This window comes from Megascapheus bottae, chromosome 30, assembly GCF_031878675.1.
Source record: "Megascapheus bottae isolate mThoBot1 chromosome 30, mThoBot2.hap1, whole genome shotgun sequence".
Taxonomy (NCBI): Eukaryota; Metazoa; Chordata; class Mammalia; order Rodentia; family Geomyidae; genus Megascapheus; species Megascapheus bottae.
The window spans coordinates 5,527,315-5,540,764 of NC_143538.1; the positions used below are offsets into that span (position 1 = coordinate 5,527,315).

The 13,450-nt window shown below is 44.8% G+C and overlaps 1 protein-coding gene across 1 annotated transcript; it reads right to left on the reverse strand.

Moving 5' to 3' along the window:
* Positions 1–9,350: 9,350 nt before the first annotated feature.
* LOC150044207 (uncharacterized) lies at positions 9,351–12,924 on the reverse strand. Its single transcript, XM_090321414.1, has 5 exons — positions 12,747–12,924; positions 12,358–12,551; positions 11,348–11,395; positions 10,653–10,879; positions 9,351–10,051 (listed from the first exon to the last, which is right to left on the reverse strand). Exons 1-5 carry the CDS (start codon positions 12,912–12,914, stop codon positions 9,351–9,353), a joined length of 1,338 nt encoding a protein of 445 aa, XP_090177540.1. The 5' UTR covers positions 12,915–12,924.
* Between the last annotated feature and the right edge of the window lie 526 nt (positions 12,925–13,450).

Below are 13,450 nucleotides of genomic sequence, written 5' to 3' on the forward strand. Positions count from 1 at the left end.
GATCTCCTGCAGCTGGACAGATTTGTCTGGATATTCTCTGAGGACAGACTCACTTTCCTCGACTAACACTACCTTTTTGACATCTTTAAGGGGTTCTCTTGAACTTTGGCTGGAGACATACTCCATGAACCCCTCAGGGGATGCTTTATCCTGCACCCCAGGAGTGATGACTTCATTGGAACTGGGCTGATCTAAGCTGACTGTAAAAGTCAGGGGAGAGTCTCCATCATCTTTCTCTCCCTGCAGGGGACTGGCAGGTTCCTGGGTGACATTAGTGGGGTTCAGAATGCTTTCGCTGTACACAGGACACAAAGCCTGTTCCGGCTTCTCCACACAATTAACAGATTCTTCTGGCTTCACATGCTGTGCGGAGTCCAGTGATGTCTCCAGCTCTTCACGGGTCACCATCGTTGAGATCACTGCTGGGATACTGATAGGGAGTTCAGGAGAGGCTGCTCTATGGCGGCGCCAACCTGAGAATGGGGAAAGGTACAGGAATCTTAGAGTGGACTCTACAAGTTCAGGAATGTCTCAAAGTCCATGAGGATGTAACAGAGGAAGCCATCCATAAAATTTGAGTTTGGGCAAGTACGGTAGCTCACGCCTCTATTCCTAGCTACTCAAGAGGCTGAGGTCTGAGGATCAAGGTTCAAAGTTATCCTGGGCACAAAAGGATCTGAGTCTCTTATCTCCAATTAACCTCTAGAAAACGGGAAAGGATCATTGGCTCAAGGTTAGGAGAGTAGCCTTGTGCTGCAAAGCTCAGGGACAAAGGTCAGGGCCATTTGTAGGACAGTGGCCTTCAGCTGAAGAGCACAGGGAGTGCCCAGGTCTACTTCAAGCCCCATGACCCACAAAAAATAAAAAAAGAATTGGAGATTGGATTGAACTCTGAAGGTTGGGTCTTTCTCAGCTGTGGCTCAGGCCAAGTACTTTCAAAAAGAGAACAGACGTTGGCTGGCAGAGCATATCCATAAAAGGGCATTTCTGCTAAGCTGGGTAGTACTAAGGGCTCCCGTCCCGGACAATCCGGGGCCATCCCAAGAGACCCAGGTCCCGTCCGTCCCTACTCACAAGCTCTGAAGCGCCTATACAAGGACTCCTTCCTCCTCTTGTTGTTCTTCTTCTTCACGGATTTCTCCAGATCAGCAAGGATGATTTCTAAACGGAGCAGTAGGTCCCAGGAAGGCATGTAGAGCCACACATAGTACATCAGCTCATGCAGGGTGTCTTGGTTCTGGCACTTATAAAAATCTCCAGGGCAGCAGTCCATCCACATAGTGATAATAGAGCAGAGGGCGCTGTGGGCAGATTGGGGACAAGCACACTATGAGCACCACCCTGCCCGTTGTGTGCCTTCCTCCTGAGCCACTTAGTGGCTGGACTCGCATGCTGTGGGGGTCCTAAACACAGACCTGCATGTTGGAAAGAGGGAGAGGAAACCTGGGAGCAGGATGCTCCTCACAACATGCCTCTAGAAGCTTCTGAAAGTCAAGTCTCCACCATTCTCACTGTGACAGGCAATGAGAAGGCTGATGGTCGATTCCACGCTGGATCTGACTTTCTGCACACAGCCCTTCCTGTCATCCCTGGACAACACACCCACACCCACAGCGGTGTCCCCTGCAATCCACTGAAGTCCAAAGCCGCCCCCCCCCTCAAGGAAGTCACAAGTGGTGTGCAAACAAGAAATCTGCACTTTGGTGCAGAAGCCTCAATGATGCCCATTTTGCAAGGAGGGGCAAAAGTCTTTGTGCCGAAGCCCACTTACATTTTGGTTTTCTCATCTTCCTCCCAGTAACGGTGGAGATATCTGTACCTAAGTGAGGAGAGGAAGAAGTCACCTCCATGGTTCTCTTTTTCTAACTTAACAGGACACCTGTGGTGCTGGCTAAGTCCCACATGGGAATGTAAAAGTGACAGGGAAACCAGGGAGATACGTCTATACGGTTCTGTGAATATTCTGCTAAGGGGCTTATAGGCATTTGTCCAAAGTTAATGTGTCAGTGGCTCGTGCCTTTATTCTTAGCTATTCTCAGGATCACAGTTGGAGAACAGTCTAGTCAGTACCAAGACAAGTGAAAGGGTATCAATGTACGTGAATTAATGCACCTTCTGTCTGGCAAATATCATGTAACCCTTTTACTAATTACAATAAAAAATGCAAATAAAGAAATAAATAAAATTTAAAAAAAATCTCAACACATTAATTTTCAATTAACCGGCCACAGCCAACAATTGTACCTGTGGCTCACTTGGCAAGTGCCAGCTCTGAGTACCAAAAGGACAGCACTCAGGTCCTGAGGTCAACATGCAGGTCTAGAAACACACCAAAACGTAAATGCTTCCAGGGTTAGAAACAAGTAAAGCCTACATAATCCCTCCTTGATGGCTCAGAAGTGATTCAGCCTCCTTACCACCTCCCCAGCGTTTCCTCTGTCTACTTGTACTCCGCAAGCCTCCAAGACTGCTACTTTGACACCTTATCTTTAATTGGAAATGTGATTACTTAGGGCCTCACCCTAGGTGAGGGCACAAGTTGGGTGCCACTAGCATATGCCTGTAATTCTAGCCCTTTCAGAAAGCAGGCTTCTGAAGTTCCAGTAGCTTCTGAGGGAAAAGGAATGCCCTTGGTGACACTGTCCTAAAAAACTAGCCATGGTGTACACTTCTTGGTCTCATCCTTCATTCCCATGAGAAGACCTCAGTGAAAAGAACAGGCTCAGGGAGGTGCCAGGTGGAGGCTGAGCAGCCCTGGACTTGAAGGGGGAAACACTCACTTTTTAAAGATAATATCCATCACTTGTTCCATCGTCCCCCCACCGTCTGTAGTTACGCAGAAAGGTTTTGACAAAAAAGAGGTCTCCCTTCTGGTAGGCAGGGACTAGGTTAATTACCAGCCTCTCCAGCAGGCCTGCCTCCCGACTCCATAGATTATGTGGCACATTCCGGGTCTGGGCTGAATCAATGTGGCCCTAAGGTGGTAAAGAGAAGGGATCTTTCAAATGTGGAAATGACAGCGCACTCCATATGGAGTGATTGTGATAGAGAACATGGAAAACTACACAGAATGTATTCTCTCAGCAGAGACAGACACTTGAAAACACACACAAAGACGGTTCTAATATGGGCCAGGATGGGGTGAAATAGGTTTCCTATCGTGAACATACCTGGCCTGAATTGCCTTGTGCTTTCCTTAGTTTCATCCTGGAAAAGAGCTTTAGACCTTGGGCTCGTGGCTGGGCGCTGACCCAGTGTCGGTAGCGTTCCTTGAGGCCGTCACGCCTCTCTTGCCTGAGACTTGAGTCTCTTGTCCTGTGAAAACAAAACGAGAACATGATTCTCGCTCCTGAGTCACAGGCCAAGTGAGCTTGCTTGAGCCCACAGTCAGTTATGGTTGCCTGGCTATCAGGGTTCCATGCTCTATTCCATTGTGAGGGAGGCAGGGTCACCTCTCAGCCCAATGACCTATGCTGCTTCCTCACACAAGACCAACTGGAAGCTGACATCTCCCCTCCCACATCACAATGTGCACATGGAGACACAGTCCACAGCACAGTTCTCCTTGTCTGTCCAATCCCAACATCCTCTGCTAGCCCTGGCTACTGGCATGTCTCAGCTTCCAGGAGCCATTCCTGGGTCAGATCCATGCCTTCTCTGCCACGGTTCCTCTCATCCTGAACAAATCCTTGTGCCTCTCAGGGTCCTCTGTGCCTGCCATGTGCTTCTTCTACATATTTTGACATCTATTTCCTATGACATTATTAGCTTTCTGTGTCCTAATCATCTGTTTGTCCTTAGAGTCCCTCTGTACTGTCATCTGGAGCAAATGCCAATTCTTAGAGATGGAAAAAGCAAAGAAGTATTGAAAACACACATTACACATATAGACATTTTACAGGTTGTTTGTTCTTGTAAGGGAAAAGACTATTTTTCATACTTTGGACAAACACTTTATGAAGTAAGCATGGGGAAAAAGGAATCTTCTCATTAGGATGCCTAGCATTTTTTAAATACTACATCTTTGAGCGAATGTAATGTTTAACATAGAAAACTGTGTTCCTGTGCTTTTCAGAATCAATTTGTTTATACGTGATTTGCCTCTAATATCTTGACTTCTCTAGTTTCATGATCTACCCTCCTTCCTTTACATAAACAGGAAAAGGGAATTTTATAAATTACTGAGATGTTGCCTGTCTCTGAACATGCATTTTTTATAAAGAATTTATTAACATTGATTTTTTTCATCATATTTTAAATGAGAAATTTAACAAACAAGTATTCAAAAAGGGAGTCTCTGTATACAATCACTGGGACTTTTGTTTTAGAACTTAATCAAAATTTGGCTAAGAGTTTGTATGTCATAGAAACATATTAATTTATGGAATAAAACATTATCTCTGTAGAGTCATAGGTTTGTAGGTATATATAGTTATGTTTATATTTCCATTACCATGTCCATAGCATTGGGTATGCCAATGTTGAGTCCTTGCTCTTGTACTCTTTGGATTTAATAGCCACATCTGAAGGATACCATGTGCCTTTTGTTTCTTAAGTCCTGATTTGTCTCACCAACATGGTTTGCTCTAGATTCATCTACTTCCCTGTGAATGCCATTATTTGATCTTGTCTGTTGGCTATGTAGAATTCCATTGTGTATATATACCACATTTTTTATGTCCATTCATCTGCAGTAGGGCATCTGGATTGTTTCCATCACCTGACTATTGTGAATAGTGCAGAGATGAACATAGCTGAGCAGGTGTCCTTATCATATCTTGGGTTACGATGTTCAGGGTAGATGCCCAGAACTGTTATGGCGGGATCGTAGGGAAGGTCAATTTTCACTTCTTTAAGAAACCTCCAGGCTGCTTTCCAGAGAGACTGAACTAGTTTACATTCCCGCCAGCAGTCTAGTAGGGTTCCTTTTTCTCCACAACCCTGCCAGCAACTTTCATTGTCTGAGTTCTAAATCTTGGCCGTTCTTACTGGGGTAAGGTGGTACCTTAGGGTTGTTTTATTTGCATTTCCTTTATGACTATACATGATGAACGCTTTTTCATATGCTTTTCTGCCATTTTAATCTCTTCTTCTGATAAGTCTCTCTTTAGTTCCCTTGCCCATTTAGTGAATGGTTTATTGGGTTTTCGGGGGATTAGTTTCTTGATTTCCCTGTAGATTCTGGATATCAAGCATTTGTCAGATACATTGTTGGTGAATATCTTTTCCCAGTTGGTTGGCTGTCTCTCTGCTTTTGCGACTATGCTTTTATCCGTACAGAAACTTTTTATTTTTAGGTAGTCCCATTTATCGAGTCTCTCTCCCATCTGTTGTGACCCTGAAATTCTGTTCAGGAATCTTTTGCCTGTGCCTATGAGTTCCAGTGTCTCTCCTAATTTATCATGTAGTGGTTTCACAGTTTCCGGTGTGACGTTGAGGTCTTCGATCCACTTTGAGTTAATGATTGTGCATGGCGAAAGGCTAGGGTCAATTTTTAGTTTCTACATGTGGCTGCCCAGTTTTTGCCAGCACCAATAATTGAATAGACTGTGTTTGTTCCACTGTATATCTTTGGCTCCTTTGTCAAATACAAGTTGCCTATAGGTATGTGGTTCTATTTCTGGGTCTTCTATTCTGTTCCACTGATCTTCTGGTCTGTTTTTGTGCCAATACCATGCTGTTTTTGTCATTATGGCTCTCTAGTAGTGTTCGAAGTCTGGGATTGTAATACCACCAGCCTTGCTCTTTTTGCCTAGAATTGTTTTGGCAATTCTAGGTCCTTTTTGTTCCATATGAATCTTTGGATTATATCTTCTATTTCAGTAAAGGATGTCTTTGGGATTTTCATGGGGATTGCGTTGAATTTGTATATCAATTTTGGCCCTATAGCTATTTTCACTATGTCGGTTCTCCCTAGCCATGAGCATGGGATGTCTTTCCATTTCCTAGCATCCTCTTTAATTTCTTTTGTTAGGCTTTTACAGTTTTCACTGAAGAATTCCTTTACATCTTTGGTTAAGTTAATTCCTAAGTATTTTATTCTTTGGGGGGCTATTGTGAATGGGATCATTCTCTTGATTTGCCCTTCTATTTGTGTATTGTTGCTGTGCAAGAAGGCTACTGAATTCTGAAGGTTAATTTTGTATCCTGCCACTTTGCTAAAGTAGTTTATTAATTCTAGGAGTTTGGGAGTGGAGTTTGTTGGGTCACTCAAGTAGAGGATCATGTCATCTGCGAATAGGGAAAGTTTAATTTCTTCTTTCCCCACGTGGATCCCTTTGGTGTCCTTTGCTTGCCTGATTGCTCTGGCTAAGGGTTTTAGCACTATACTGAAGAGAAGAGGAGAGAGTGGGCATCCCTGTCTAGTTCCTGATTTTAAAGTAAATGGTCCTAGTCTTTCACCATTTAGTATAATACTGGCTGTAGGTTTTTCATATATGGCTTTCACTATTTTGAGGAATGTACCTCTTATTCCTATTTTTCTAGTGCTTTCTACATGAGTGGATGTTGTATTTTGTCAAATGCCTTCTCTGCGTCCTGAGAAATTATATGATTCTTTCCCTTAGCTCTACTGATGTGATGTATTACATTGATTGATTTGCGAATGTTAAACCAGCTTTGCATCTGTGGGATGAAGCCCACTTGATCGTAGTGTATGGATTTTTTAAATTTGTTTCTGGATTCTGTTGGCTAACATTTTATTGAGGAGTTTTGCGTCTGTGTTCATTAGAGAGATAGATCTGTAGTGTTCTTTTTTGTTCGGTCTTTCCCTGGTTTGGGGATGAGAGTAATATTAGCTTCATAAAATGATTTTGATATTGCTCCTTCTGTTTCTATTTCTCGAAAGTTTCAAGAGTATAGGTATGTTATTTCATCTTTAAACGTCTTGTAGAATTCCGCAGTGAAACCATCTGGACCTGGGCTCTATTTGGTTGGCATTTCCCAGATTGCTTCCACAATTTCATTGCCCATACTAAATCCACTAGCACAGTGATGTTCGTTGCAGCAGTCTTTACCATAGCAAAGATATGGAACCAACTGAGATGTCCCTCAGTTGATGAGTTGATGAACAAGATGCGGTATTTATACACAATGGAATTCTATGCTGCTGTCAGAAAGAATGACATCACCCCATTTGTAAAGAAAGGGAAAGACTTAGAAAAAACATATTAAGTGAAGTAAGCCAGACTCAAAGGAACATAGACTCAATGTTTTCCCTCTTTTTCATAATTAGAGGAAACCTTGGGCTCTTCTAGCAGAGATTTGCAATAGCTTACCTAGATACCTAAGGTCGTACAATATGACCCTAAATGAAAGGACCTCTAGAATATAAAACAAAAGCCATATAATGAGTGATTGCTGTCCTTAATGTACTATGTTATCCCTCATTTCTTTTGCTGTCCCTTGGTTATCTCATATTGTTACAGTATTTCACTTTGTTATCTGATATGTTGGATAAATGTGTATTTGGTTATTTGAAATTGGATAGGGAAGGGGAGAATACAAGATGAGGGGTGCGGGTCGGGGGGAGGGAAATGGCGACCAAGACATGAGTAATGGTATTAATGTATGTGAAGTAATGCACCTTCTATCGAATGAATATAAAGTAACCCTGCAATTAATTACAAAAAATATATATAAAAAATTAAAAAAGAGAGTTCATTATTTCATTTCTGTATCTCTTACAAAGAGCAAACAGAGCTTCCAGTGTTTGTCTTTAAAGAACACTTGCAAATGTCAAGTGTTTTCATGGCTGTCAGGATCCACAGAGCACTGTCTCCAACTCCACTAGATGTGAGTGATGACCAAAAGGAGACGATAAAAGGGAAAGCCCCTCCTGCTGGAGTTCTCAGCCCGGGGAACTTTCCTGCAGAGGGAAGACTGCATGTCTGTCCCAGTGTCTGCACTGAACTTGTCAGAACATTCCTAGGATCTGAATGTGAACAGTGAGTGCCACAAATGTATGTACAGGCATGCAGGCGCATGCATCCATGGAACACACAGTATCACAATGCAGTACCTAGGAGCACAGCCACGTAGCCTGGGTTCATCACAGAGTTTCTCCTGTCCATTCTGAAGGCAGCCTCCTAAGAGTCATGAGCACACACACAGCACACACACCTTGTCTGCTGATGGCCATGTACATGGCTTTGCAGAATGTTCAGGCTGAAATCCAGGCTCCACTCTGGGCTTCAGAAACATCAGGCCTAGTCTTTGGCATCTTTGGATTCTAAACGAAGGGTCTTCCAGCACCTTGAGAAAGCGTTCAGGCATGCAGGGACATTTGTTCTTGCACAGGGAGCTAGCTGCTTGTGTTTCTTCTCCCAGAATGCTTTCTTCCTTTGGAAGAAAAACAGTAATGAAGTTCCCATTTCAGATGATTGAATTACTCTACTATTTCCTTGAGTTTAACTGGTCGAATTGTATAACACAGCTCCACTCTGGCTAAACTGACAAAGTACTGGCTTAGCCAGGCATCAGTGACTCCTGTGATTCTACTAAGGAGGCTGAGATCTGAGGCTCTCAATCCTTTTTTGCTAGTCCTGAATTGAACACATGGCCTAAGCACTGTCCTTGGGATTGCTCAAGGTTAGACCTCTACCAGTTGAGCCACAGAACAACATCTGGCTTTTTTTTTCTATGTATGTAGTATGGAGGAATTGAATACAGGTGTTCATGCATGCTAGGCAAACACTCTACCACTAGGCCAAACTTCAAGCTCTGAGGATCCCATTTTTAAGCCAATCTGGCAGAGCAATCTAAAACACTGTCTCTGTATCTTCACTCCTTCTATCTCTCTGTCTCTCGCTGCCTCTGTCTCTCTCTCTGTCTCTCTGTCTCTCTCTCTCTGTCTCTCTCTGTCTCTGTCTCTCTCTCTCTGTCTCTCTCTCTCTCTCTCTCTCTCTCTCTCTCTCTCTCTCTCTCTCTCTCTCTCTCCCCCCTTCTCTGTGTCAGTCAGGTATGGCTTCACTAACCTTTTTTTGCTCAAAGCTAGCAATTCTCTTTTGATGGTTAGCTGGAGAAAAGTTTCATGAACTTTCCAGCCCAAGGATGGCCCAGAACCTAGACCCTCAGAGATCTCTGTCTACTAAGTTGTTAGCATTACAGGTGTGAGCCAAACTACCTCCTTGCTTCCACCAAAAACCGATTTCCATTTACTCCTTGCCATTCCCTGTGCATGTAACTGCTCCATGTATATCCAGTAAGTTCCTCCCACAGCTCCAGGTCACTCTACATTTCTCCCCACTTAGGGTCCATGTGTCGAGGGCATCATATAGGGAGGGGGTGAAAAAAACCACAGTACTTGATTTATTGTACAACATAATATAAACAGTGACATTTTAATAAAATTAGAGCAATAAATAGAGAGAACATTTTACAACAGCCATTATAAAAAGAAAGAGTAAGATTTTCTCAGGGATGGGGGAGGGAATATCAAGATCTAAACCAGCCTCCAAATTGCCTTCAGGAAAATATTCTAAGTCAGAGTCCTCAAGGGGATCTACTGCCTCAGTGAAGATGGGATTTCCTTCCTGAGGTGGTGCAGGGGCAGGTTCTAGTTCCTCAGGTGGAGACTGGATCTCCTGCAGCTGGACAGATTTGTCTGGATATTCTCTGAGGACAGACTCACTTTCCTCGACTAACACTACCTTTTTGACATCTTTAAGGGGTTCTCTTGAACTTTGGCTGGAGACATACTCCATGAACCCCTCAGGGGATGCTTTATCCTGCACCCCAGGAGTGATGACTTCATTGGAACTGGGCTGATCTAAGCTGACTGTAAAAGTCAGGGGAGAGTCTCCATCATCTTTCTCTCCCTGCAGGGGACTGGCAGGTTCCTGGGTGACATTAGTGGGGTTCAGAATGCTTTCGCTGTACACAGGACACAAAGCCTGTTCCGGCTTCTCCACACAATTAACAGATTCTTCTGGCTTCACATGCTGTGCGGAGTCCAGTGATGTCTCCAGCTCTTCACGGGTCACCATCGTTGAGATCACTGCTGGGATACTGATAGGGAGTTCAGGAGAGGCTGCTCTATGGCGGCGCCAACCTGAGAATGGGGAAAGGTACAGGAATCTTAGAGTGGACTCTACAAGTTCAGGAATGTCTCAAAGTCCATGAGGATGTAACAGAGGAAGCCATCCATAAAATTTGAGTTTGGGCAAGTACGGTAGCTCACGCCTCTATTCCTAGCTACTCAAGAGGCTGAGGTCTGAGGATCAAGGTTCAAAGTTATCCTGGGCACAAAAGGATCTGAGTCTCTTATCTCCAATTAACCTCTAGAAAACGGGAAAGGATCATTGGCTCAAGGTTAGGAGAGTAGCCTTGTGCTGCAAAGCTCAGGGACAAAGGTCAGGGCCATTTGTAGGACAGTGGCCTTCAGCTGAAGAGCACAGGGAGTGCCCAGGTCTACTTCAAGCCCCATGACCCACAAAAAATAAAAAAAGAATTGGAGATTGGATTGAACTCTGAAGGTTGGGTCTTTCTCAGCTGTGGCTCAGGCCAAGTACTTTCAAAAAGAGAACAGACGTTGGCTGGCAGAGCATATCCATAAAAGGGCATTTCTGCTAAGCTGGGTAGTACTAAGGGCTCCCGTCCCGGACAATCCGGGGCCATCCCAAGAGACCCAGGTCCCGTCCGTCCCTACTCACAAGCTCTGAAGCGCCTATACAAGGACTCCTTCCTCCTCTTGTTGTTCTTCTTCTTCACGGATTTCTCCAGATCAGCAAGGATGATTTCTAAACGGAGCAGTAGGTCCCAGGAAGGCATGTAGAGCCACACATAGTACATCAGCTCATGCAGGGTGTCTTGGTTCTGGCACTTATAAAAATCTCCAGGGCAGCAGTCCATCCACATAGTGATAATAGAGCAGAGGGCGCTGTGGGCAGATTGGGGACAAGCACACTATGAGCACCACCCTGCCCGTTGTGTGCCTTCCTCCTGAGCCACTTAGTGGCTGGACTCGCATGCTGTGGGGGTCCTAAACACAGACCTGCATGTTGGAAAGAGGGAGAGGAAACCTGGGAGCAGGATGCTCCTCACAACATGCCTCTAGAAGCTTCTGAAAGTCAAGTCTCCACCATTCTCACTGTGACAGGCAATGAGAAGGCTGATGGTCGATTCCACGCTGGATCTGACTTTCTGCACACAGCCCTTCCTGTCATCCCTGGACAACACACCCACACCCACAGCGGTGTCCCCTGCAATCCACTGAAGTCCAAAGCCGCCCCCCCTCAAGGAAGTCACAAGTGGTGTGCAAACAAGAAATCTGCACTTTGGTGCAGAAGCCTCAATGATGCCCATTTTGCAAGGAGGGGCAAAAGTCTTTGTGCCGAAGCCCACTTACATTTTGGTTTTCTCATCTTCCTCCCAGTAACGGTGGAGATATCTGTACCTAAGTGAGGAGAGGAAGAAGTCACCTCCATGGTTCTCTTTTTCTAACTTAACAGGACACCTGTGGTGCTGGCTAAGTCCCACATGGGAATGTAAAAGTGACAGGGAAACCAGGGAGATACGTCTATACGGTTCTGTGAATATTCTGCTAAGGGGCTTATAGGCATTTGTCCAAAGTTAATGTGTCAGTGGCTCGTGCCTTTATTCTTAGCTATTCTCAGGATCACAGTTGGAGAACAGTCTAGTCAGTACCAAGACAAGTGAAAGGGTATCAATGTACGTGAATTAATGCACCTTCTGTCTGGCAAATATCATGTAACCCTTTTACTAATTACAATAAAAAATGCAAATAAAGAAATAAATAAAATTTAAAAAAAATCTCAACACATTAATTTTCAATTAACCGGCCACAGCCAACAATTGTACCTGTGGCTCACTTGGCAAGTGCCAGCTCTGAGTACCAAAAGGACAGCACTCAGGTCCTGAGGTCAACATGCAGGTCTAGAACACACACCAAAACGTAAATGCTTCCAGGGTTAGAAACAAGTAAAGCCTACATAATCCCTCCTTGATGGCTCAGAAGTGATTCAGCCTCCTTACCACCTCCCCAGCGTTTCCTCTGTCTACTTGTACTCCGCAAGCCTCCAAGACTGCTACTTTGACACCTTATCTTTAATTGGAAATGTGATTACTTAGGGCCTCACCCTAGGTGAGGGCACAAGTTGGGTGCCACTAGCATATGCCTGTAATTCTAGCCCTTTCAGAAAGCAGGCTTCTGAAGTTCCAGTAGCTTCTGAGGGAAAAGGAATGCCCTTGGTGACACTGTCCTAAAAAACTAGCCATGGTGTACACTTCTTGGTCTCATCCTTCATTCCCATGAGAAGACCTCAGTGAAAAGAACAGGCTCAGGGAGGTGCCAGGTGGAGGCTGAGCAGCCCTGGACTTGAAGGGGGAAACACTCACTTTTTAAAGATAATATCCATCACTTGTTCCATCGTCCCCCACCGTCTGTAGTTACGCAGAAAGGTTTTGACAAAAAAGAGGTCTCCCTTCTGGTAGGCAGGGACTAGGTTAATTACCAGCCTCTCCAGCAGGCCTGCCTCCCGACTCCATAGATTATGTGGCACATTCCGGGTCTGGGCTGAATCAATGTGGCCCTAAGGTGGTAAAGAGAAGGGATCTTTCAAATGTGGAAATGACAGCGCACTCCATATGGAGTGATTGTGATAGAGAACATGGAAAACTACACAGAATGTATTCTCTCAGCAGAGACAGACACTTGAAAACACACACAAAGACGGTTCTAATATGGGCCAGGATGGGGTGAAATAGGTTTCCTATCGTGAACATACCTGGCCTGAATTGCCTTGTGCTTTCCTTAGTTTCATCCTGGAAAAGAGCTTTAGACCTTGGGCTCGTGGCTGGGCGCTGACCCAGTGTCGGTAGCGTTCCTTGAGGCCGTCACGCCTCTCTTGCCTGAGACTTGAGTCTCTTGTCCTGTGAAAACAAAACGAGAACATGATTCTCGCTCCTGAGTCACAGGCCAAGTGAGCTTGCTTGAGCCCACAGTCAGTTATGGTTGCCTGGCTATCAGGGTTCCATGCTCTATTCCATTGTGAGGGAGGCAGGGTCACCTCTCAGCCCAATGACCTATGCTGCTTCCTCACACAAGACCAACTGGAAGCTGACATCTCCCCTCCCACATCACAATGTGCACATGGAGACACAGTCCACAGCACAGTTCTCCTTGTCTGTCCAATCCCAACATCCTCTGCTAGCCCTGGCTACTGGCATGTCTCAGCTTCCAGGAGCCATTCCTGGGTCAGATCCATGCCTTCTCTGCCACGGTTCCTCTCATCCTGAACAAATCCTTGTGCCTCTCAGGGTCCTCTGTGCCTGCCATGTGCTTCTTCTACATATTTTGACATCTATTTCCTATGACATTATTAGCTTTCTGTGTCCTAATCATCTGTTTGTCCTTAGAGTCCCTCTGTACTGTCATCTGGAGCAAATGCCAATTCTTAGAGATGGAAAAAGCAAAGAAGTATTGAAAACA